The 27,278-nt window shown below is 39.9% G+C and overlaps 1 protein-coding gene across 1 annotated transcript; it reads right to left on the minus strand.

Annotated features, from left to right (window-relative positions):
* Positions 1-12,568: 12,568 nt before the first annotated feature.
* Positions 12,569-21,851, minus strand: LOC149281999 (glucose-6-phosphatase catalytic subunit 1-like). Its single transcript, XM_089498730.1, has 5 exons — positions 21,628-21,851; positions 14,679-14,788; positions 13,903-14,011; positions 13,564-13,679; positions 12,569-13,077 (listed from the first exon to the last, which is right to left on the minus strand). Exons 1-5 carry the CDS (start codon positions 21,843-21,845, stop codon positions 12,569-12,571), a joined length of 1,062 nt encoding a protein of 353 aa, XP_089354856.1. The 5' UTR covers positions 21,846-21,851.
* Between the last annotated feature and the right edge of the window lie 5,427 nt (positions 21,852-27,278).

The raw sequence follows: 27,278 nt of genomic DNA on the forward strand, positions 1-27,278 counted from the left end.
AATTATCAAGAAGTTATCCATGTAAAGACCTACAGCCCCTGTTCTGGATCTCCTCCAAGAAAGCCATAGAACTAACAGAATTGGGAACCAGTTTAGCTCTACAACATCTTGTTGGCATTGGGTTAAATTTAAATTAGGACTTGAAGATTATTTATCATAGAATATATGAACGAAAATTTAAACTTAATTAATTGGAAACAAAGAGGTATAAAACTTCAATCTGAATTTAATCTTCCAGTGGGGGAATGTTTTAGATATCTGAGGGTTAAGAGCTTCCTCTTAAAAACTTTACATTGGAACCTAAACTCTATAGCTCATAGTTTATTTAAACAATTAGCGGAAGGAGGAGATTATAGAAAGCTACTGACAAAATCTTTAAAATTGATTAGGGTGTGTAAAACAGATCAAATTCCCCCAGCGTTAGCAAAATGGGAGAAAGATTTAGAAATTAAAATAAATATGGAAGATTGGAACAGAGCATTAAACCTAACATATAAAAATATACACTGTTTAAATTTGAACGAGCTTCAATTTAAATTTATGAATAGGTGGTATCTAGTCCCCTCCGTTTTGGTAAAAATGTATCCTAATAATTTGCCAGACTGCTGGAGATGTAGAGCTGAGACATGCTCCACATATGGTGGTATTGTAATCCAATTAAAAAATTATGGCAAAGTGTTTCACATAGATTGGTAAATAGATTTGGACAACATTGGGAATTAACCCCGGAAAGAGCTTTGCTTCATTTAAATTTACCCAACATTGCAAACAAAGATACACAATTTCTTTTACACTTATTGACTGCAATAAAAATTGTGATCGCTAGAAACTGGAGATCTTCAGATTTAATCCTTTGGGCTAAGATAAAATCTCAATTAATACACCAATGTCATATGGAAAAGGGAATTTTGGCTCAAACCCTTTGGAACAGTAAAAGTTATACTCTCTGGGAAAACTGGATAGAGTTTTTGGCTGAAGGTAACCTAGACTGTTGAACAGAGAGTAACTTTAATGAGTAAAACTCCCAAAAAATCACTCACACCGGATATTGAAAGGAATTATAGTAAGGACTAATGGAATCCTTGTATGTAATGTATGTACTTGTATGTATAACGTATTGTCTTTAAATGTGGCGGAAATATATAACTGTCTTTGTATAGTATAATAGACATTGTACTAACAAATTGTTGTTAATAAATATTTATAAAAAAAAAAAAAATCTTTAAAAAAGTTAATTTTTTTTTTAAATTAAAGTTTTATTCAGATCTGGCACTTGGCATATCAATACGGTAAACATCATGAATACAGAGGCATTTTGGAGCACAGTATAAGTCACAGATACATGTCATACATATCATAACAGTCTAACATCACATAAAAAGGCCAATTTTAACCCCTTAATGACAAAGCCCATACGGGTTCAAAATACATTGTTTTCAATGGGTTTAGGGGACCGCCCATTGTCCTTAAGGGGTTAATAAGATAAGGGCAGCTATACAACGTATTGACTGGCATAAACTCTTTAGGGATAAAATGGAGTATTTTCAAACAAATATTAGCAAGGTACACTTCTCAGTATGTACCACTATGTAATAAATATAAAAGAAACAAATTGAAACCAATATGGATTAGCGGGGAAGTAAACCAGAAAATTAAAAATAAGAAAATGGCTTTTACAGCATTTAAATCAGACGAATCAGAGGCATCCTATATAAGATATGAGGAAGCCAATAAAGCATGCAAAAAGTATTAGATGGGCTAAACTAGAAAATGAGAGAGTGATAGCCAAAAAGAGCAAAACGAACCCCAAAAAGTACATAAATTCAAAAAAATGAAAGTGTAGGTTCACTAAAAACAGAGATGGGAGTGTTGGTTAAGGAGGACCAGGAAAAAGCAGAAACTTTAAATAACTGGTGCTGCAGCAACTAACGAAAGTTAACGTCAACAAAGCTCTGGGGCCTGACGGTATTCACCCACGTGTACTTAAGGAGCTTAGTCAGGAAATAAGTGAACCTATGTTTCTTTTTTTTTTCTTTTAATTTTAATTTTTGTTATTTTCATAATACATATAGACAAATTAGACATCAGATAAACAAAAACATTAATAAGAAAAAAAATTTACAAATACGGGGTAAAAGTATCATCCTTAATTTTTAAGTATATAATGCATTTAGAATCTTTTTTTTTTTTTTCTTTTATTGGGTTACAAATGATATTACAAACAAGTAAGCATTAATTTACTCCAAGGATTATAGATTTATCTTGGTTTAATTTATATCCTGATACCTTGGAGTAATCATTGATGACTCTCATTAATTCATCTATAGAATTAGACGGGTCTGTAAGGGAAAGAATAATGTCGTCGGCATATAGATTTATTTTGATATGTTGTCGCAAAGTACTAAAGCCTTGGATATTATCATTATATCGTATCATCGCTGCTAGGGGCTCTAGCGATAGAACGTATAAAAGAGGTGATAGAGGGCATCCTTGTCTGGTGCCGTTTGACAAAGTAAACCAGTCTGATCCAAAGCCATTTCCCACTACTCTTGCAGAGGGAGTTGAATACAATGCCATAATATAGTTTATTATTGTCTCTCTAAAACCAAACTTTTCTAATGTGGCCCTTAGAAAGTCCCAATTAACCCTATCAAAGGCCTTTTCGGCATCTAAAGAAAGGGCCAATAGGGGCAATCCTTTCTTTTGAGCAGAGTCAAACAGATCTATTAACCTTCTGATGTTATTAGCTACGCTTCTCCCTGGGATGAAGCCGATTTGGTCTTGATGTATCAGAATAGGAAGAAGTATTTTCAGTCTTTCGGCTAGAACAGCTGCATAGATTTTTATATCAACATTTAACAGCGCAATAGGACGGTAATTTGACACCTGTTCTGCGTTCTTATCATGTTTCAGAATCGGGACCACATTAGCTTGAAGAAGTTCTGCCGGAATTTGGTGACCTTGACCGAAAGCATTAAAAGTTTCTGCTAATTCTGCCTTAATGTTGTTTTTGAATATTTTATAAAAAATATTACTGAACCCATCCGGGCCTGGAGACTTTTTTGTTTTTAATTTGTCAATACTTATGGCTATTTCGCCCTGGGTAATAAGAGAATTTAATTTCAATAAATGTTCTTCCGAGATTTTTGGCAGCTGAATCTTCTGCAGGAATTTTTCAATCTCTGTTTTGGAGGTGTTATTCTGAATGTTATATAATTTCAAATAAAATTTCCTAAATACCTCTCCTATTTCATCTGGTTTTAGAACTATGTTTGTTCCATCTCTGATTTTATCAATAAACTTTTTTGCTCGCTGTTTCTTCAGTCTTAATGACATTAGATTATCTGCTCTATTGCCTTTATAGTACCAGTTACGTTTAAGTACTTCCATAGTTCTTTTAGCTTTGTCTATTAGTGTTTCATTTATAGCCGTCTCGATTTCGGTAATTTTATTTGTTATTTCGGGAGTAGGGCTAAATTTGTTTCTGGCTATTAGGTCGTCTAAAGATATATATAGCTGTGCTAAATTCAGTCCGTATTTCTTTTTACCTATCATGCCTATCTTTATCAATTCACCTCTAATTACACTTTTATAGGCACACCAAAGTGTTGGTGAACCAACACCTTTATTCTTATTTTCTTTAAAGAAAAGATCAGTAGATTCTTTTATTTTCTCCTGTATAGATTTTTTATCCAAAAGCCATTCGTTTAGTCTCCAGTGTGATCTGTGTTTTTTAAACTGATCCTTCAGATCAAAAATTAATGGGTTATGGTCTGACCATGTAACATTTGATATGAGGATTTTTTTTGTTCTTTGGGCCAAGGCAAGACCTCCCAGTACTAAATCTATTCTAGAGTAGGCTATGTGTGTTTTAGAAAAGCAAGTAAAGTCTATCTCACCTGGGTGGAAGATTCTCCAAATATCAAGTAGGGCGTTTTGTTTTATCAATTCCTTAAACCTTTTAGCAGAACTGTAGAGATCTTTCTTTTTACTCTTAGCAGATTTTTTATCTAGAGTTGGATCAGGAACACCCAGTACTATTAAGGTGCCTTGTTTAACTCTTTCTGTTTTTAAAAAAAACGTTATTTATAAATTGTAGTGGAGATTTATTAGGAGCATAAAGGTTGGTCAGAGTGTATAGATCTCCATTTAATTTACACACCATAATTATGTACCTGCCTTCTGGATCTATATCGAGGTGGATCGTTTCTAAGTCGATTGAGTCTGAGAGCATAATAGCTACACCTCTTTTCTTTTTATACGGTAAGGCAGCACTTATTATAGTTGGATATTTCTTAAACTTCATTTTGTGAGTGGAGTGTAAATTCCAGTGTGTTTCTTGAAGGGCACATATCTGAATATTTTCATTCTTTAGGAAATGTAGTAGGTTATATCTCTTCTGTGGGGAGTTAAGCCCTTGTATGTTAAAGGAAACTAACTTAATATTCAGACTTTAAACCTTTATTATGCTTAACCAATTTATTTCCTCCCTGCTCCCTGATCCCGATTGTATCATATCCAAACAAGGAAGAGCTAGACCACACCTGAAACCATATGTTACAAACTACATATAAAAAAACATAAACCCTCCCATCCCTGCTCCCATAGATAGAGCACATGTCTCTATAGGAGCACAGCCGTTGCTCAAATCTGAGCTAAGACTGTATTAAGGACACTCGCAACCCATTTGCGAGGGACCTGGCAGGAGTCACTTTGATGGGAGTGTGCATATTGAGGGGGAATAAAAATAATGAAAGGAAAAAAAAAAAAAAAAATAAGAAAGAAATGTAGGAGAGAGAAGTGAGTCTCTAGTACCCTTGTTTCACAACCTATGCTGAGATAGTGTTCCTTTATGAGAATCTTCACTTATGTCCCCTCAATATAGAAAGAAGAAGAGAAATAAATAAAATAGGTAAATAGATAATAAATTAGAAAAATTATAATAATAATAAAAAGTATAACTAAAGTGAAACTTCTTTATACATAGGGCAGATGTGATATATTTCATTTAGAATCTTACATATATAACTTTTTATATTACAAGTATCTAAATTTGTGCTTATATCTAACCATATCACCCCAAATAAATAATAATTACAAATTAAGATAAACAAGAAAAGCCGGGAATATATGTTGATTATTATTTTACTCTTATATTATTTAATTTAGTAATCCAGTCCTCATTTATCAATGTTTTTCTTTTCTGTTGTGGACTAATCCAGTGGAAACCGCTCTCCATCTGTAAATGGAATAATACCTGATTTTCTAATTGTGAATATATAAATGGTTTACTTTCTTTCCAATTTCTTGCTATCAATAATTTCGTAGCTGCAAATATATGAGTGATTATTATTTTTTTATTTAACGGTACTTCAGATGGAAATACATGAAGAAGAGCAGTTTCTATTGTTTTATTAATCTTGATATTACCTATTTTTTCTAGAAGCTCAAAGGCAGACCTCCAAAGAGGCCTCACTTCTGTACATGTCCACCATATATGTTTGTAATCTCCCCCTTCCTGATTGCATCGCCAGCATCTATCTGAAGAACTTGGAAACATTGATTTTATTTTTGTCGGAGTTAGATACCAATGATTAATTAATTTAAAGTAATTCTCTCTAATTGTTATGTAATTAATTAAATTATATGTACTATTTATTGCTTTATACCAATCTATTTCTGTTATTTGTCTCATTGTATCTCTGTTCCATTTGGTTATAATTGGGATTAATGGATTCTCATCCATTTTATTAATTACTTGAAAGGATTTAGACAATACTTTTTTTATATCTTGTTTATTAAACAAATTTTGAAGTTTACAATGGAGTTCTTTGTCCTCTTTATATCTTGCTTGTGTTACAAAAGATTTAACTCTCAGATAGGTAAATATTTCTGAGCTGGGTAAACTGAACTCCCTGGCCATCTGATCAAAAGATTTTATATTATCCTTATATAGGATATCATTTAATTCTGTAATTCCCACAGTTTTCCATATACTTAGATTTATATTGGAAATAATTGATTCTATGGTGTCCAATTTCGTGTTATCTAAAACCTTATTAATTAAATTCAATTTTTTCTTAATAACATTCTGAGGGAAATTCTACCTGAAAACCCTAATGTTATATATAAAAAAACAGAAAATGTGAAGTCTCTATTAGCACCCAGTGCATTACCTGAGATAGGAAAGAAAAACAACTTAAATTTTATTTCGATAAAAACCCCAGGATACCATAAATGTGGAAGATGCAAATTATGTAAAACATGTAATTTACAAGAGAAGAAGAGTACGATTTTTAGATGCACAAATACGGGGAGAGAATTAAGGATTAAGCACCTTATCAACTGTGATACCACCAATGTAATATATCTGTTAGAATGCAAGTAGGAACGCAAAAAAAGTAGACACGCAAATAGTTGTAAATTATTCTCTTTTGATAATTTTAAAATCATTGGAATTGATACAGTCACCCCACATTGGCGTGGAGGAAACATTAAAGAACAGTTAGCTAAGCGAGAGACAGAATGGATCTACAAATTCCAGATGCATAAAAAGGGGGATTAAACATGGAACTTGACATTTTAGCTTTTATGGATTAGATAGCATTTTTATGGCATTTTTAACAATATATATTTTTAGGATATTTTTTATGATATTTTTACAATCAATTTTTATAAAATCATTTTTAGGTAATATGGATATATTTTTATAGAATGTCTTTTATATATATTTAATCAATATACCTCTCCTATGAATTTAATTATTATTTAGGCATGATATTCTAAACAGATTGAACCAGATTGAATTACACATAGCACTTTAGGATATTCTATTAATTATTGTATTAATTAATTTATTTATTCATTCACATATGTTCACATTACAGTAAATCAGAACCATCATGGTATGCCAGCCATTTGGACACATAGCACTTCAGGATAGTTTATTCATTTTAATCAATTTATTTATTTACATGTATTTGAATTTATTGTTTTACATAATTTTGTACTTCTAGTATTTATATATTCATATATGATACATCTATATACACAATTACTCTAATATTCATATATTCAATACAACACTTTGATTCTAAAAATCATAGTTGATCTTCACTTTTATTTTCATATATATATTCATATTTAATTTTTATTTCGTTTTACATTTATTATCATTTAGGTAAGTCATTCACAGCATGAAAACCACTATGGCATGATAGCCATATGGAACCATTATAAGCAATATCCATAATATCTATATAGTATTTTAGGATAATCAATTTATTTACTTACATATATTTTAATCAGCATCTTCTGTTATTTACAGCTCTATACAATTTTTTATATATCTTGATTCCAATTTTTTATATATCTTGATTTTTTATATATCGATTTTTTAGCATTTTTATATTTATACAATTGATATAAATAATAATATAATAATAAGTTCATACAGTAATTTTCCTATAAGATCTTTTAATTCACACAATGATTGTTAGACATCTTGATTCTTGAAATCATTTTTATTTACAGTAATATCGGGATATATATAATAAATACATTTACATACCACTACACACATTTGTATTGTGAATCTCCGGTTTAATATATAAATACATTGGATATATCGACAGTTACTTACAGACACACACACATAAGAATTAATAGAGCCTTTGGTGGGTTTTCTTCCTTTTGCTTTTCTTCTTTCCCTTACTGTACTGACCGAAACAAACTAGTCTCTTATCGTTGATTCCCGAGTACCACTCTAAACTGCCTGTTTTCTATCTCCGCCCATTGGGAGGTTCACTTGAAGACCTTGACAGCCTTCGTTTTTTCATCACAACTTTATCGATATACAGAAGAAGTACCAAAGAAAGCATACGATACGCGATGACATCTACATGTGGAAACGGCTACAAAAGAGCAGGAAGACGGAACAAAACCACTTACCGATTGATCTCCTGAGGAAGCCAACGTGGCGAAACGCGTCGAAGGATCAAATTGGACTTTATTATACCCTATCTTTTGGTGGACTTTATACACACACGCCTGCATATGCACTTTCGTGTATGAACCAACTGTGAGTGCATTTTTACCGGTAAATCCGATTTTTACCTTAAGATATTGCACCATTTCAGATTGTTTTTTAGATTCTACACGAAGATTATTAAAGAATTTATCATACTCCATTCTGATGGGTCTGAATCATCTATTTCACTTGTGAGTGCAACACATCACTTTCATTTAATATTGATCAAACACTCTACACTATATTGTTTTGTTTTTTTCCCTTCATATGTACCTGCACCCCATATATTTTTGGTTTGTCTATATTTCTACACCCTGAGGAAGAGTGTTCTTTGGGTATCTGACTTCCATTTTGGGGTCAAGAAGGAATTGTTTCCCTGGTTAGTGCAAAATTGGAAAGAGCCAAACTGGGGTTTTTTTGCCTTCCTTTGGATCAACAGCAACAAATTAACAGATATAGGAAAGGCTGAACATGATGGACGCATGTCTTTTTTTTCAGCCTATATAACTATGTAACTATATAACTATGATAATGATTGAGAGCGTAAAAGCGTTTAGAATCATAATCCATTTGGTGGAAACTCGGTGCTCTGGTTCAGATTTATAGATGATATTTTAGTAATTTGGGATGGAGAGTCACTTTCTTTACATGCTTTCACTTAGTATATTAATAGAAACCCTTAAAATTTAGTTTTCACACATGTTAGAAACAAAATCGCTAATGACTTTTTTGATTTAACAAAACCTTTTTAAAACCAATGGCTACATTGCCATCATCTGCGATGGCTAAATGGCCTTCCTAGGGTTAAATTCACTACCTCCCCCGGGTTACCCCCCCCGTATTAAGAATTGTAACAAAAGATCATTCAATTTGTTAGATCTTTTTTAGATCAACTGTTTTTTCATTAGATCTGCTCTAAAATATGACATCTTAACAATCTTTTTCAGGGGAAGCTAACCCATAGCCAGCCTCCCCCTCAACAAAAAATTCAACAAACTGTTATTGATTATGATAGTTCCGCGTTAGATCAGGTTTGATCAGACAACATTTTTGTTAGATCTAGAGATATTGCATATTTAATGAGGGGGGCTGAAATTTAGATTTTTTTTTATTGATTTTGGTAGATATTCTGCTGGCACGTCTGCTCGGTGTGCTTTAACAATCTCCCTTGCCGGGAATTCCCACGGGGGGAGTCCTGGCAAGGAAGATTGTTAAAGCACATCGTGCAGAAGTGGTGGCAGCGGAGGTCGTTTACGCGCATCGCCGCAGCCGGTGAAAGTCTACACGATGCGCTTAGACAATCTCCCGTGCCGGCGGAAGTGCCGACACCAGAAGTTGTCTACGCGTATTGCGTAGGTGTCCCCTGCCAGCCCCGCAAGACACACGAGAGTCTTCTTTGGTAAGTTGTGGGGGGGGCACATCTTGGGGGCAGAGTGGCAGCGTATCTCGGGGGGGGAGGGCAGAGTGGCAGTATATATCGGGTGGAGGGCAGAGTGGCAGTATATATATCGGGTGGAGGGCAGAGTGGCAGTATATATATCGGGTGGATGGCAGAGTGGCAGCATATCTATTCTACATTTTTTTTAACTAAGAAAAATTTTTCCTTACAAAAGCACCTAACTTTTAGGGTGCGGCCTATATTCGGGTGCATATCCTATATTCGGGTGCAATACGGTATATATTTTCATGTGACAACACTGAAGAAATTACACTTTGCTACAATGTAAAGTAGTGAGTGTACAGCCTGTATAACAGTGTAAATTTGCTGTCCCCTCAAAATAACTCAGCACACAGCCAGTGGCAACAAAAGTGAGTACAACGCTAAGTGGAAATGTCCAAATTGGGCCCAAAAGTGTCAATATTTTTTGTGGTCACCATTATTTTCCAGCACTGTCTTAACCCTCTTGGGCATGGAGTTCACCAGAGCTTCACAGGTTGCCACTGGAGTCCTCCTCCACTCCTCCATGACGACATCACGGAGCTGGTGGATTTTAGAGACCTTGCGCTCCCCCACCTTCCATTTGAGGATGCCCCACAGATGCTCAATAGGGTTTAGGTCTGGAGACATGCTTGGCCAGTCCATCACCTTTACCCTCAGCTTCTTTAGCAGGGCAGTGGTTGTCTTGGAGGTGTGTTTGGGGTCGCTATCATGTTGGAATACTGCCCTGCGGCCCAGTCTCCGAAGGGAGGGGATCATGATCTGCTTCAGTATGTCACAGTACATGTTGGCATTCATGGTTCCCTCAATGAACTGTAGTGCCGGCAGCACTCATGCAGGCCCAGACCATGACACTCTCACCACCATGCTTGACTGCAGGCAAGACACACTTGTCTTTGTACTCCTCACCTGGTTGCTGCCACACACGCTTGACACCATCGGAGACCGACTTGATGCAGTGTGCGGCGTATGGTCTGAGCGTATGGTCTGGGCTAGATTATATAGTCAAGGTCCGCGAGTTGCATCTAATTGCATGTGGTAGTTACTGGTGTAGATATGTTTGGTGTGTCTGGTTGTAGAGACCGAGCAAGGGGGAAGGCTTATGGTGCTGGCACGTTCAATGCGTCTCTACCGGAGCCTCAGATCCACCTGGGTTATTAGGTGTATCAATTCATCCATAGAGTTAGGGGCTCTCTCCTTAAGCGTGCCAGAAAGACCCAGGCAGAACTGATCACTTAAAGCTAGTTTGCTCCACCCAGGCCTCCACTGCTACCATCTGAAAGTATGTGATAAAGTCCTCAATAGGACTGTGAGTTTATCTAAGGGACCTCAGGAGCACCCACTGCTTGGCAGAAGGCAACCCATGAGTGCAGAACTAGATTGTTAGTGAGCAACAGCCAATGTGCCCAGGACATACATGCTCCTGATAGCATGGTAATAACCGTACAAACTGTGACAAAATCTCTGTCATTTGTTCTGGGTTTCAAAGTGATTAACAGTTCACATTAGGTTATAAAGGAATAGTATAGACTACGGTCACCAGAAAAACAGGCTGGTAACTTAATGTGTGGTTCTGGTGATAGCACCAACCATTGCTGCTAGCTCCATATTGGCCCCAGTGTTCAGGGTTGGCTAGCTCTTGCCAGGCACCTCTACCAGTTGGTTTGTGATAGTGGGTAAGCTGGATCCCCTAGTTAGAGTAGGAATCATGATAAGAGAAGAAGAGCAACAATCAACCCACACCCCTGCACAGGTCAAACAGCCAAACTTTAGTTCAACACTCCAGCCTATTCTGTGGGATACAGATACTAATACGGCTAAAATAATTTTCTATATTGAACTATGATCGCTGGCTATAATTCAACTTTGAATGCGGATCATTTCGAGGCGGGTTCCATATGGTGCAGTGATAGTAGATAGCAAAAATTTATGGAGGTGCTGTTAGATATTTGTTTGTCTTAAATATCTAAACTTTTCCAGTGACCAAGAAGCAATCAAGACAACAGCTTCTAAGTAGGTTTCTTTAGTAGAACAAAGTAGTATACATACAGTACTGATTGATGAACAGATGGTGGTCGTTGGTACTGTAGGCTTTCTTCATAAGACGGAGAAAGGTCAGTTCAATTTACTCCCATCAAACCATATATGTTTAAAAACTAGACAACCAAGGGTATTTCAAATGCTAGTTTTTGTTTTTGTTACTTTCTCCATGCCCTAATTCTATTACCAGCCTTTGCGGTAGGAATTTTTTAATGTTTTTTTGATGTACAACAGTATACTGGATATTTGTTACAAGATTCATTCATTATCACTAAATCAATAAATCACACATAAGCTGTAAACTTAGAAAACCATTCCTACAAATGTTTATGTCAACAACTTCATACAGCTATTATTTTGAACAAAAAATGTTTGTACGTAATTCTAAAAACAGCATTAATACTCTGATCTGCAATCAGAAAACAAATGTGTTTCACTCTGTTCTCACTCATGTTTCATCCATTTAAACTAAAATACTGTCATTCTTAAACAAAACTTATAAAGCATTTTGAACTGTACCAAAACTCATACAATGTAAGTTAATACTTTGTGTGTATTCGCTTTAGCTCCATTACTTTTTTGTTATAGTTTATTCTGATCCTGGTATACAAAACAATTAAAAAATAAAGCTTTTTTGGTCACTTTTTGTTATGGATATAACTATACCTTTTGGGAACTTTTGGGCTAACCGGAGTCTACCCCTGCGGGACATGGCCAGGACTGCCTGCTGATGTTGGTGGGCAGTCCCGCTGATGTCAGTGGCCCTTCCCACTGACATCAAAGAAAACACCCTCAAGGGGAAATGGGCGGGGAGTGGGGCATGTCAGGACCCCGTTCTCATCACCTGAAGGATTTGAGTGTTGACCTACTCGGTTCCCCACGAGTTCCTATGTATGGATATAACATATTTTTACATACAAATTGTTTTCTTTACAACATTTAACATATTCTCAGTTGTTCTGGATTCATGTAACTGTTCTCATTCATATGCATCACTATTCACAAATGTCCATGAATATAAATAAATTTGGAATTATAAACAGAGTGAGTTGTTGTAGCTCTTACAGAAATTTCTCTTTTCTGTTTATAACTTGAGACACACAATAAGGTACAATTCCCACACATGTTAAAGGGACTGCAATACTTTTAAAGAAAGACAAGATATAGAAAAGCATTTCAACTTTGGTGGGTGGCTTGAAGTTGTCAAAAATGTGGAGAACAAGTAGAGATGCTACTATGCACCAGATGCGGAAAGTAAACTGGTTTGCAAGTTTCCCCCTGCAACTGTCCTTGTACATCTGTGAGTTCAGTGCTAGACCTAAGCCAAAGAAAATACCCAGATTTCTACAGAGCCCAGCAAAAGGAGTAGTATCAATGTAGATCCATTCAGGTTTTGCACACCATTTCTTGGCTTTTTCTAGTGTCCATAGGAGATCCACACCAACAGATTTTAAGAGGAAGTAAAAACCCAGAGCAAAGGAGAACATGAAGAGGGTGGTACAGATGTATTTCTTCAGACTTGCTTTGTAGATGGCTTGGATGTGGTCAAATATTTCAGCCACCATGATACCTGTTGTAACAAAAACAATATATATTTTGATCTATCATTCCTTGTTATTTACATCTACTTTTTACAAATCACGATCGTACTAATTTACAACATTTTAATGGTATAGCCACTGTCTATTCCCTTTTTCTTTCACAATTCTAGAAATAAAACTACCAATGTTTGTTTTGAGGTTTGTTTTAAAATTTTTATTCAGAATATTGGTTAATAAATGGTAGAATATTAAGCTCCTTTCAGCAGGGCCCTCCTCACTTGTTGTTTCTGTAAGTCAAATTATGTTATATACTATTTGTAATTTCCTGTCTACCCATTGTACAGTGCTACAGAATCTGATGGCGCTATATAAAACAATAATATGATTATTTAAGATAATCAATTCAAAGATGGGTTAACTTGTATCATACTTTAACAGAATGCATTATACCTTTTTTTGTGTCTAATCTATTTCCTTCTCTTTGAGAGATCTAGTAATGTTGTAAAATCACTCACCTGAAATAACTCCAGAAATGACTTGATGAGGAAAATGAGCAGCAAGGAAAACTCGAGACAAGCAAACACAGGCCTGAACAGCCCAGAACCCAGTCCAAAGAAAGACCTGAAGACACCTGGGTGATAGTAAAGATAATCCATTTGTATTCAACAGACCCTTTGTATACATGCCAAAACCACAATCCAAATTCCTAATATGTGGTTCTGCAGCTAATTCAGCATTTCACTACCACGCCAACAATTAATCAATCTCAATTTGTGAGGGCTAGCTGTTAAGGCGTGTTCCTGAAATACTGGGCTCCTTACACTCTCAAATGAAATTACACAATTTCAACTTACCTGTTCTTGAAAGAGAGAGCACGCTTCTTCTTAAGAAAGAGTGCTGTTAATGATGTCACCATCACATAATAGACGCCAGAAGATCCCATGGCATGCCCAGATGGGCTTCCTATGGATCGTAGACAAATAGAATATGCAGTGATGTATAAAGTATATGAGCTGGTGACTTTCTACCATAATAATAAATATTCAGAAATGCAGACCATTTAATGTAATGGTGAATCACAATTTTCATAGTTATCTTTAATAGAAAATCATTCTATTTTAGCTTATAAAAAATAACTTATTTTTCATCTGTCCAAATGCTCATGTCTAGTTGTTTACATGTTCTATGTACTACATGTAATTAAAAGTCAGTATTATTTTAAAGAATTTTACATATTACTTTTAAGGCTTAAACTCAATGTTCAGTGCAAGTCATTTTAGAAGGACACATTGAGACATGCAATATAATCTTAGTGTGCAGATGCAAAAGCACACAAGTGTGCAGCCGCGCATACGTTGATTAATCAGTTAATAGCCTCACAATGCAAGGCTGATATAAACAAGGCTAGACTGGGACAAAAAATTAGGCAATAAAGTACAAAAACCCAAAAATTAAATGAGTACACAGCCTGTGCAACTGAAAATGGGCCATGTTCAGTGGTCCACCAGGCGTTTGCCTTAAACTGCTCTACAGCCAGTCTGGACCTGTATCATTTGGTTGTCTTAGAAATGATACTTTGGAAGGTAGAAAAATTTGACTACTTATATATGAAAGAGACATATTTTCTTACCTGGGCCAGTCTCACAGGTGACGGGAAACTGCTGTATGATTGGCGTAGACATGTTGTTGTAAAAGTCTGTGTCATAAACCCACCAATATGGCCTCTGACCAAAGAGAATCCTGGAACAGTATAAAACACATAAAAAAGTAGCCTTATCAATGAGAAATTTGACTCGCTGTGGCTTAGTTCCTACTTTTCATGGTTCATATTATACTACTAAAAATAATGAGAAGTCCTGTTATATAAATATTTTGTATAGTTAGCAACAGCCATCATAATTGATACATTTCATTGGAATAACCAATATGATCTATGATCGTGTCTGAACTTACGGGCTCTAGCTACCAAGAGCCTACACTTGCGGGACTGGGCCAGGACTAGCCGCTGACATCTCGAGAAACATTTGAAGAGCAGATGGGAAGGGAGTGGGCCATATCAGTAACCCTTCTCCTGCGCCCTGGAGGATTCAGCTGTCAACCCAGAGAAGCGGCACTTCCCAGGTATGTCTATGACCTACGATTAAGTCCATTTGGGATGAAACACACTGCTGGTATTTTAGTGTCCAGTAACTATGTTTGTTTCCTGCACATATGAAGACAATAAAGATGGCATTTTTTACTGCAAAAATGTTGGGCAAAAACATTTTGATTATGGAATAGTGAAAACACTAGAATAATAACTACATGAATGAAAAAGGTATGTATAAGAATGGTATGGCTTATCTCTGCGACTATGGCGGTGTGGAGGGCGGTGGGCCGTGGTGCCCCGTTCTCTTCGTCGCCTTCGCCTTTGTTGCCCCTGTGGGACAATCCGGACTTTGCTCCGGGGCGAACCTGGGGCGACCGAGGGTTCCTGGGGCTGCCCTTGCCTGTTCGTATTCATGGGCTCCTGAGGGGTGGTCGTGTTTTGCCCTTGGAGGTGTTGCTCACGGGCGCTAGCCCTACGTGGCTGGAGCGCTTTACCTATCATCAAGTGACGCACTATATTACTCACCTTCCTAATCGGCACTTCCTGCACAGGGACCCGACTCGCTTTGAAACCTGGTGTGTTGGGGATCGCCCGCCGGAAGGGGCTGTCTCCTTGCTCTACTCGCTCCTTCTGGATTCTGCACAGGCCTCGAGGCCATCTTTCTGCCGGGTCTGGGAATCCCAATGTGACGTGCTCCTTACAGATGCGGACTGGGAGAGGATCTTTCTCTTTACACACAAGAGCTCCAGGGCTTCTAAAACCCAGGAGACGAACTACAAACTTCTTTCACGTTGGTATCGGACGCCCCAGCGGCTCCGCCTTATGTTCCCCAATACCCCTGATAGATGCTGGCGATGTGGGAGGGACGAGGGTTCATTGCTCCACATCTGGTGGGATTGCCCCGGCGTCAGGGTCTTTTGGTCAGACGTTCACCGAGTGCTTTCCGAGCTCTCTGATTCCCCCCCGCCGTTCCGGGCCATGCCCATGCTGTTGCATCACACTACACACTCGGTCGCCAGCTACAAGACGTCTGTTGTTCGCCATTTATTGGATGCTGCTAAGAGCCTCATTCCCTTATTATGGAAGCAAACTAGGTCCCTGTCGCTTCGGGATTGGGTGTCCCGCGTGGAGGAGATTAGGATCATTGAAGATCTCACTGCCGTCTCATTGAAGCAGAGAGAGAGATACACGGCCACGTGGTTCCACTGGCTCACTTATGTGGCCAGGGGCGCCTTTTAGGCTTCCTTCCGCATTGTGCCTTGTTTCCTTGCGGTCCAGCCCCAGAGCCGCCTCGTCTAGTTCTTTGATGCGTCTCATTTGCTCCTTGGTTGCATGCCTTTTACTTTCATCGTTTTGCCTCTATAACTGTATGATGTGCAATGTCTTGTTCTGTACACTGGCTGCTATGGATGATTCCGTGTTTCCCTCCCCTGCCCCTACTCCCCCTCTCCCCTATTTTTCTTCTGTACCCCGTCCTCTTTCCTCCTCCTTTTGAAATTTTGGAAAACCCTCAATAAAACTTGATTTCGAAAAGAATGGTATGGCTAGTATAGTAGGTTGAAAAAAGACTTCAGTCCATCAAGTTCAACCTTTCACACATACCCACTTCTAAAGTTGATACAAAAGAAGGAAAAAAACCCCTACTTGGGGCAATTACCAATTATGCCACAGCGGGGAAAAAAAATACTTCTTGATTCCATAGTGGCTATCAGATTACTCCCTGGATCAACTTGCCAATACTACTGTCCTTTTAACAGTTACATAGTAACATAGTAACATAGTTCATAAGGTTGAAAAAAGACCAAAGTCCATCAAGTTCAACCTATATACATATTGTGTCCCTACTGTGTTGATCCAGAGGAAGGCAAAAAAACCCTTATGAAGCAGATGCCAATTGCCCCATACCAGGGGGAAAATTCCTTCCCGACCCCAAATATGGCAATCAGAATAAATCCCTGGATCAACGTTCTGTCCCTATTAATCTAATATCCATAACTTGTAATATTATTGCTTTCAAGAAACACGTCCAGGCTCCTTTTGAACTCTTTTATTGAGTTTACCATTACCACTTCCTCTGGCAGAGAGTTCCATAATCTCACCGCTCTTACTGTAAAGAACCCCCGTCTGTGCTGGTGTAGAAACCTTCTTTCCTCTTTACTATACAATCCCTCTACAAGGTCATTAATAAATATATTAAAAAGAATAGGACCCAAAACTGACCCCTGTGGTACCCCACTAGCAACAGTAACCCACTCAGAGTATGTACCATTAATAACCACCCTCTGTTTCCTATCACTGAGCCAGTTACTTACCCACATACACACATTCTCCCCCAGCCCAAGCATTCTCATTTTATGTACCAGCCTTTTATGTGGCACCGTATCAAATGCTTTGGAAAAACTAACCTGATCAGCTTTTATGGGGAGGTGAGCTCAAGACTGGATCGGGGTGAATCGCTGGATGTCATATATCTATACGACATCCAGCGATTCACCCCGATCCAGTCTTGAGCTCACCTCCTCATAAAAGCTGATCAGGTTAGTTTGACAGGACCGATCCCTTGTAAACCCATGCTGATATGGAGCCATACATTTATTTTCATTGAGATACTCCAAAATAGCATCTCTTAGGAAACCCTCAAACAGTTTACACACAACAGAAGTTAAACTAACAGGCCTATAATTCCCCGGGTCACTTTTTGTCCCCTTTTTGAATATTGGCACAACATTTGCTATGCGCCAGTCCTGGGGAACAGACCCTGTCACTATAGAGTCCTTGAATATTAGAAATAGGGGTCTGTATTACATTACTTAACTCCCTTAGAACGCGGGGGTGAATGCCATCTGGACCTGGTGATTTGTCTATTTTGATTTTTTTTAGGCGGCACTGCACTTCTTCCTGGGTTAGACAGGCGACATGTACTGGGGCAGTTATCTCATCCTGCTGTATATTACCTGGCATTTCATTTTCCTCTGTGAATACAGCAGAGAAGAATATATTTAATAGATTAGCTTTTTCCTGATCCCCGTCTATAACTTCTCCCTCATTACTTTTTAAGGGGCCAACGCTTTATTTTTAACCTTTTTACTATTTATATAGTTAAAGAACATTTTGGGGTTTGTCTTACTCTCTTTGGCAATGAGTCTGTCTCCACTTTTGCTGCTTTTATCTGATTTTTACATATTTTATTTTTTTCCCGATAGCTTTTTAGTGCTTCCTCACTGCCTTCCTGTTTTAGTAGCTTAAATGCCTTTTTTTGCCCTTTACATTTTTTTTTATCCACATTGGTTTTCTCTTGTTCCTGACTCTTTTATTCCCATACGGTATGTACCTTTCACAGTGAGAATTTAAGATATCCTTAAAAATCTCCCATTGAGTGTCTGTACTCTTGTTTTTGAGGACATTTTCCCAATTTACAGTGTTAAGGGCTTCTCTTAGTTGATCAAACTTTGCCTTCCTAAAGTTCATAGTTCTTGTGGCTCCTCTAAGAGTTCCCTTATTGAAGGACAAGTTATAATGTATCATATTGTGATCACTATTTCCTAGATGCCCCCTGACCTGCACATTAGTTACTCTGTCAGGGCTGTTGGTTAATATTAAGTCCAGTAGTGCGCCCCCTCTGGTCGGGTCCTGTACCATTTGGGACAGATAATTATCCTTACTTATAGTCAGAAACCGGTTTCCTTTATGAGATTCACAGGTCTGTTTCCCAGTTTATGTTGGGATAGTTAAAGTCCCCCATAATAACCACCTCATTGTGATTTGCTGCCTTGTTTATTTGCTTTAATAATTAATCTTCTGCTGCTTCCATTATATTTGATGGCTTATAGCAAACCCCGATCAGTATTTTATTATTGCACCCCTTTTACGTTATGCTTAACCAGAAAAGCATCCAGACCTTTCTTAAAAATATCCAAAGAGTTAGGCAGAGAATTACATTCTTATTGTTCTCCAGCTCTATAACATCCTTCTTGCACTGCATATTCAAGGTGAGGCCTCACCATTGGTTTATAAAGAGGTAAAAATATATTTTCATCTTGTGATTTAATACTCCTTTTTATGCATGCCAATACCTTACTGGCTTTTGCAACCCCTGACTGGCACTTTGTTGCTAAGTCTATGGTCTACAATTATACCTTCTCATTTTCTGATTTTCCCAATGCAATGCCCTTTAGAGTGTAAGTTGCATGCTTATTATTGGTACCAAAGAACCTTACACTTCTCTATATGGAATCTCATCTGCCACTTATTTGCCCAGTCCATTAGTTTATCCAAGTCATTCTGAAGAGAAGCTACATCCTGGTCAGGCTTTATAACCTTACCTAATTTTGTGTCATCAGTAAACACAGACAAGTGACTTCCAATATCTATTTCAAGATCGTTAATAAATAAGTTAAAGAGAACTGGATCAAAGACAGAACCCTTAGGCACCCCACTTACCACAGTTGTCCAGCTTGAGAATTTACCATTAACAACTCTTTGCACCCTGTCACTAAGCCAATTTCTAATAAAAACACAGGCATTTTCTCCAAGACCTATTTGTCTTATACAATAACAGCTGTTGCGGAACAGTGTCAAATGCTTTTGCAAAATCCAAATAGACAACATCTAAAGCAAGACCCTGATCTATACATTTACTCACAACATAAAATGGAATTAAATTGGTCTGACATGATCTGCTCCTCCCAAAACCATGCTGAACCTACTGATGATATCGTTGTTCACAATATATTCCTGTATGCCATTTCTTAATAAACTCTCAAACAATTTCCCCTCCACAGATGTTAAGCTTTTTTGTAATGTTCTAGGGCTGCAAGAACTATTCGATAAAATCGATATTGATCGATAATGAAAATCGGTGCCAACGAATTTCATTATCGATTAGTTGAATCGATTTTACCGATTATAAGATGAGGGTTTTTGGGGATGCACCGATATACCGGGGACGAAATATTTTGGCCAAAAAAGGGATTAACGGCAAAATGCTGGAATAAAAAAAAAACGGCCGAAAATAATCGTCCGCAGGGGCTGGGCTGCTTACCTGGGCGTTGGTCGCCCAGTATGCAAGCAGCTTCTCGGCCAGGAAAAGCAGGAACCCAGCGGATTCATGTGAATGCACATCACATGACTCTGCTCCGTTCCTTCTTCCACTGGGACCGTGGCGAGAGAAGTTGTTCGAGAGGAAGCAGCAGGGCCCCAGCAGTAGTCTGCGAGTGAGAGATCTGCAGTTCAGGTAAGGGGGTGGGGAGGGTGTATGAGCAAGTATGTGTGATTAAGGGAATTAATGAGTATCTGTAAATGAAGGAGTATATATATGTGTGTGTGAGTGGGGGGGGTGGTAGGGTCAGAAAGAGGGTGGAATGTACTCCTAATGTTTTCCCCTAATCTACAGTCAGTGTGGCAAATATTTTTTTTTCTGTGTGGTAGCGGAAGGAGTGAATGCATGCTAGGGAGCGTTGCCCAGGGCCCAAGGAAATGCTTTCCTGGGGTCCAATTTTTTTCAATATAAAAGAAATCGGCAGCAGGGTCTAATATTTATATATATGGGCAGCATGGGCAAATAATATATATCGGCAGCAGGGTCTAATCACAAGGCGATCGGGGTAGGGGAGCTGTGTTACTGATGTGCCTCAATATCGAGGCAGGTGAGCAACGATTATGCTTAGGGAGCAATTGCTGATCACTTCCTAAGCTCTGTTTTAGAGCTCTGTTTTAGCCGGCCACATTTTTTCGGGGAAGGGCTTTCCTCCCATGATCCACAGCCAGCCTCGCTTGCGAGGCTTCTGTGGATGCTGCAAAGCTGGTATTTGACAGCAGCCCGTACATATATGGGCTTTGTTATGAAGGGGTTAAAAAGAGTTGTTCTAATTAATTCAAAAAAGCAAATTGATAACTATTCCACCAATACAATTCATTTTAGAAGGGGCAACTTTGACAGACTAAGGACACCTATTTAACACAGAACTTTGAAAAGCAAAGGCAAAAAAGACTCCTATTTAAACAAATGTGGCTAACCAGCAACGAAAGACAAGAAAACACAATAAAAACAATAAAATTGCATTCAAACATTATATAAGCAAGGGATCAGTAGCATCATTTATAGAGTACAAACATGCCAACAAAGCCTGAAAAGGGTATTTAAAATGGCTAAATTGGAAAATGATAAACTGGTTGCTTAGGAGAGTAAAACTAATGTCAAAAATATTTTAGGTATGTATGTAGAAAATAAAATATAAACAGAAAATGCTATCTGGAATGGGAAATTTGGTTAGTGAGGATGGAGAGAAAGCAGATATTTTAAATATAATGTTGCCTGTCTAGTCTTCTGCTATTATCCACAAGGTTCTATTTTTATTAAAAAATGCATTCATTACACTTTGTTTACAAAGCATTTGTATTTTAACAAAATCCTTACATACATACATAATTAAAATCATAGCTCTATGCGGGGTGTAATAACTCAAAGCTCGCAATTATAACATTCACTTACCATTTAAACACAAGGTTGAGCCAGTCACCAACCACAGCAACCCAGATAAGTTTAATGCCCACAGACTTGCACAGATGGAAACAAATGGGAAAGAAGATGAGAAACGTGTTTCTCAGGTCAGCTGCAAGGGACACAAACATGAACCAGTCTTCAGAACCCTTGTAGTTCATTTGCAGGTATTGAACCATTTTTACCCCAGAATCATGAAGATCATCCATGCTGCATGCAATCTCTCCTTCAATTTCTTCTAAAGCTGTTTACTTGTGCAAGCCTTTCTTCATCTGGTTCCTAAGGCTTTGCAGCTGCCTATTATATGGTCTGCAGTTCAGGTTAGTTACTATGATCTTTGACCCCTTTGAAAACCCTTTAACAAAACACTGTTTACCAAATTTCAGACATGACGCAGGTAGAGGCAAGGTAAAAGGCCAGGACAGTGTCATATTACCGTAAAATTATAGAGTAACAGTGAAAATAGTCTTGTTGACAATGCATAGGGCAGAGTCTATTTTGTGAGGAAGTACATGTGGATGTCATAATAAAAGGTTTTAGCTAATACACAGAACATTGAATTAAGAAAATAGCATCAACATGTTCTTGTGTTTTTTCTCAATTACTTAACATAAAATGAAAAATAAATTTAAAGTACACACAAATACAAAAAAAAACCCCTAAAATTTTAAATGCATCAATTAAAAATATAAATCTGCAGGCCACAATCATGTCACAAAATTTTAAACTTTTTTAACCGTTTGTGTGAGGGGCAAACGAATAGGATTAGTGGAACGGAGAACCAAAGACCCAGAGAGGGTCCATTCGGTCTGAGGTGTGCCATGACCGACGTACCAGGTAGGCCTATAGAGGGCAAAAAGAAGAAGACACAAAGTTAGTCGTACCATAACATGACAATATGAATTACCAAGCTTATTAAGTGAGTGACGTGAAGGCATTACGCATTCCGGAGATTGGTTGTGAGATATAAAGAAGGAAACACGAGGAGTTCCATCTGCCTAGGTTTTAATCACCTGGGCTGGAACTTATTCTTAGACGCTGCCCCGATTATGCGAGCGGGTTAAGGCCAATCCTGGTACGTAATAACCTAACACATCTGATAAACATGACTGACGACAACAGCTCCCTGGGGAAGGGCAAAAGAAGACTGGCTTTCGGTTTCCCAGTCAAAAAAACAACAACAAGGCTCCGAGGACTGCAACTGGGCACCAAACTGAGTCGGTAAGAAAAAACGTAATTCGTGTACTTGGCTGGACCGATTCGTTTTCGTAAGACCGAGGGACAGAACGAAATGATCAGCAACAGAACACAAGTCCGAGACTTCAGAGATGACGAAGAATAAAGTGTAATGGCCAGTACCCTCGGTTGCATGAACCAACGAAGGCTGACTTACCGTCCCAGTAAAATAAGGACTGCAACTGGTTACCCGGGGACATTGGTAGGAAGCAACAGTGTACTCGGACCAGATTGATTCGTTTCGTATGACCGAGTGACAGCTCGTAATGATCAGAAGAACCGAAGCTGAATTAAATACAGTAGCCAGCTCACCAAGCTGCCTGTATCCGAAAAAATTACATGGAAGCTTAAGCACTATACATGTACCAGGACTAAACAGGATGTCCATTAACATTAGCAAAGCTCTTACTCGCCATCCATTGGTAAATCACTGGGGGACTTCACTGGCTTGACCTTGCAGACCTCTAATACGTTATATCCGGGTGAGAAGAAACCAGAGAGGTTCTTTAGAACTACAATATTGATCTTAGACTTCTGTTAGGAAAAGCTTCATCGCTAAATGAAAAGGCTTAACTGTGCTCACCGTGAACTAATAGCGGATACGGTCAGATTGTCAGCTCTGAGGGACAGTTTGCGTATAATCGTCAATGTGTGAATGTGAGTGGATGATGACAGTCGCTCAGCGAGACCAGAAGGCTCACACTGAATCCTTTCTCTAAACGTCCCACTCACTGGAGCTAGAGCCTGAGAAGCAGACGCGTAACGGACACATGGACGCGGAGCCTGAAAAGCAGACGCGTAACGGACGCGGAGCCTGAAAAGCAGACGCGTAACGGACGCGGAGCCTGAAAAGCAGACGCGCAACGGACGCGGAGCCTGAAAAGCAGACGCGCAACGGACGCGGAGCCTGAAAAGCAGACGCGCAACGGACGCGGAGCCTGAAAAGCAGACGCGCAACGGACGCGGAGCCTGAAAAGCAGACGCGCAACGGACGCGGAGCCTGAAAAGCAGACGCGCAACGGACGCGGAGCCTGAAAAGCAGACGCGCAACGGACGCGGAGCCTGAAAAGCAGACGCGCAACGGACACATGGACGCGGAGCCTGAAAAGCAGACGCGCAACGGACGCGGAGCCTGAAAAGCAGACGCGCAACGGACGCGGAGAAGCAGACGCGCAACGGACGCGGAGAAGCAGACGCGCAACGGACGCGGAGAAGCAGACGCGCAACGGACGCGGAGAAGCAGACGCGCAACGGACGCGGAGAAGCAGACGCGCAACGGACGCGGAGAAGCAGACGCGCAACGGACGCGGAGAAGCAGACGCGCAACGGACGCGGAGAAGCAGACGCGCAACGGACGCGGAGAAGCAGACGCGCAACGGACGCGGAGAAGCAGACGCGCAACGGACGCGGAGAAGCAGACGCGCAACGGACGCGGAGAAGCAGACGCGCAACGGACGCGGAGAAGCAGACGCGCAACGGACGCGGAGAAGCAGACGCGCAACGGACGCGGAGAAGCAGACGCGCAACGGACGCTGAGAAGCAGACGCGCAACGGACGCTGAGAAGCAGACGCGCAACGGACGCTGAGAAGCAGACGCGCAACGGACGCTGAGAAGCAGACGCGCAACGGACGCTGAGAAGCAGACGCGCAACGGACGCTGAGAAGCAGACGCGCAACGGACGCTGAGAAGCAGACGCGCAACGGACGCAGAGAAGCAGACGCGCAACGGACGCAGAGAAGCAGACGCGCAACGGACGCAGAGAAGCAGACGCGCAACGGACGCAGAGAAGCAGACGCGCAACGGACGCAGAGAAGCAGACGCGCAACGGACTCACGGACATGGAGAAGCAGACCTGAAAAACGGACTCACGGACGTGGAGAAGCAGCCATGTAACGGACTCACGGACGTGGAGAAGCAGCCATGTAACGGACTCACGGACGTGGAGCCTGAGAAGCAGCCATGCAACGGACTCACGGACATGGAGCGACAACCATGATCTTAACCCACCCCCCACATTGACTCTGGCCTGAATACCCACAGAGGCGCATTTAAAGGAAAACTCATAAGCCGGAATGAGGGAAACTATGCTGAAGCTCGTATGGGAAATAAGGGGCAGGGAGCTTCTGGAGGTACAGCCATAATATCTGTAAAGGAACCACATGCTAAACCCTAATCTGGCATTACGGGGAGGGATGAAAAACAGCAGCTTCTCTTAAAACCGGATTCCACACTTAATAGGAGATAGACATTGCTTGAGAAATAATGCCCCGGGGCACATCGCTTTGGTAGGGCCTAATGGCATCCGTGCAAATATGACATAGCATGAATAGACTAACATGGCAACCAGTGGTGGCAGGGCCTGCAGGAGAGGAAGGGGGCAGGCCTGCCAGTGCAAGATGGGCTTCCAAAATTGGCTAAACTCTCGTGAATTAAGGAGACCGATGCCACCCACTAGTGAGGTGAGCATGTCCCTCATTGCACCCTGTCCACAAAACTAGATTGTGGCTGGCTGGATCTATGAGGAGGAGACAGGGGACTAGCAAACGGTGGGTAGAAAAATTCCGCTATGCTGGCCGAGGCAGAGAAAGGAATGCATCACCTTGTTAATACAGCCGTCGATTTAGCAACAGACTGAGCACGGAGGGAATGTGAGGCGGCAAAGTCTGACCCAGGAGCGTGCGAACAGGGAATGGAGGACCTCTCTTCTTGATCAGATAGGAATGACAAGTCTATGCAACGGAACCTGGACATATACCCCGGACCTAAACCTGAACTAACTGAATATCTAACCGAGCTCCGCGCTGGAGCGGGATGAAACGTAGAGGGAGGCCTAATTAACTAACAGTGAGGCACGAAAACTAGCTCGTGGGGCGTAACCTCCAAGCGAGGAGGGGAGATTGCCTCGGGGTGGGGCGGGGGGCCAACTGCCTAGTTCAAGGAGGCCGTCTATCTAAGCGGGGACGTAACGAGGTCTCGAGAATATTGCCTCCTATCTGACTCACTAAACCTGACACTCTAAGGTTAGCAACCCCATGGAACATCTGTTTCTTCCAATTATTGGAAGAGGGGCCCGGTTGTAATGACGGGAACCGACCTGCCGGTAATCTAATTATAGGAATGGGAAACCAGACAGTGAGATAAAACAGAGTACCTGAATAATAACGTGAGCTGGACACTTATCCTAAATAACACGCCGCACAGTGAAAACAAACAACCTACATGACTTATCACACGGCCAAGCTGTAATCGTGTACAGTAATGTGAAGAAAAATCTGAGCGGGATGGTTGATACGTGGAACCGCCTCCCAGCAGAAGCGGTAGAGGCCAACAATGAGTATCTGAATTAGCAACAAAAGGAAATAACCGTACATGACTAGACGACTAGTTAAGAAGACGTGTAACAGAAAGTACTTGAAGACCAAACGCAACAAATATTGCGTTTCGGGGGGCCAGCGAGAGTTCGGGGGGCCAGCCCTACTACCAGAAATACACAACAAATGTAACCTGCACATACAAGAACCAGCACAGAGAATACATAAGAACACACCAGACCTATCCCATGGCCAAGCTGGATAGTGTAGAGAAACGTGAAGAAAATTCGAGGAGGACCGGTTGATACATGGAGCAGCCTGCCAGCAGAAGCGGCCGAGGGCAACAGACAGTTCCTCAATTAGCAATAACAGCGACAGAGGAAATAACAGAACATGAGGTGGCTCTCCCGTCTGTAACTGCTTTGGAGGCGACCAAAGCAACAAATTATATACACATACATACAAATCATATGACCAGCCTAAATAACTCACACTAATAGTGAACAAAGGGTTAATGAAAAAAAAAGTGGTTAACTGGCAACCCTTATCTGACTCTAGCAACAGAAATTCTTCAACCAGGGCCAGTTGATACATGGAACAGTCTACCAGCAGAAGCGGTAGGAGACCAACAGAGTAAACTAGAGAATGTAGCTTGTATGCTGATTGTTATCCACAAATTGTGTGTACATGAATTAATTGGAGTTAAGTATAATTTGAAAGTACTCCAACAACCAATGTAATTGACCAGCTGTAGCATACAACGAGTAACTCCAAGAACAATATAGCGAGCGACTGAAAATACGCTTGGATAAGGAAATGAACCTCCATAAAAGTGCAGACATAGAAACATGAGCTGAACCGTATAAAAGCATGAAGGAAAGAGAGCGTGCGTAATCACGTGTAGTGCAGGACTAGACGTATCCAACAGGTATCGGTAGTAAAAGGGTTAACAGGCTTAGTAACGATTGAGTATGAGAAGTGCACCTGTGTGGCCATGCATACATATAAACAATCCGAATCAAGAGAAGTACCCAGCATAGCTCCAGTGAACTGCTACCTTTAACACAGGTGTTGTAATTAGGTACTGTTAGTAA

The sequence above is a fragment of the Sceloporus occidentalis genome, unplaced genomic scaffold, assembly GCF_023333645.1.
Source record: "Sceloporus occidentalis isolate IW3139 unplaced genomic scaffold, rSceOcc1.0.p SCAF_124, whole genome shotgun sequence".
NCBI classification, from domain to species: Eukaryota; Metazoa; Chordata; class Lepidosauria; order Squamata; family Phrynosomatidae; genus Sceloporus; species Sceloporus occidentalis.

Coding starts and splice junctions, on each gene's coding strand:
- LOC149281999 (XM_089498730.1), bottom strand. CDS start 21,845: ATGGATGATCTTCATGATTCTGGGGTAAAAATGGTTCAATACCTGCAA. Junction 14,012..14,678: donor CACCTGTGAGACTGGCCCAG/GTAAGAAAATAT, acceptor TACGATCCATAG/GAAGCCCATCTGGGCATGCC. Junction 13,680..13,902: donor GCTCTCTCTTTCAAGAACAG/GTAAGTTGAAAT, acceptor ACTATCACCCAG/GTGTCTTCAGGTCTTTCTTT.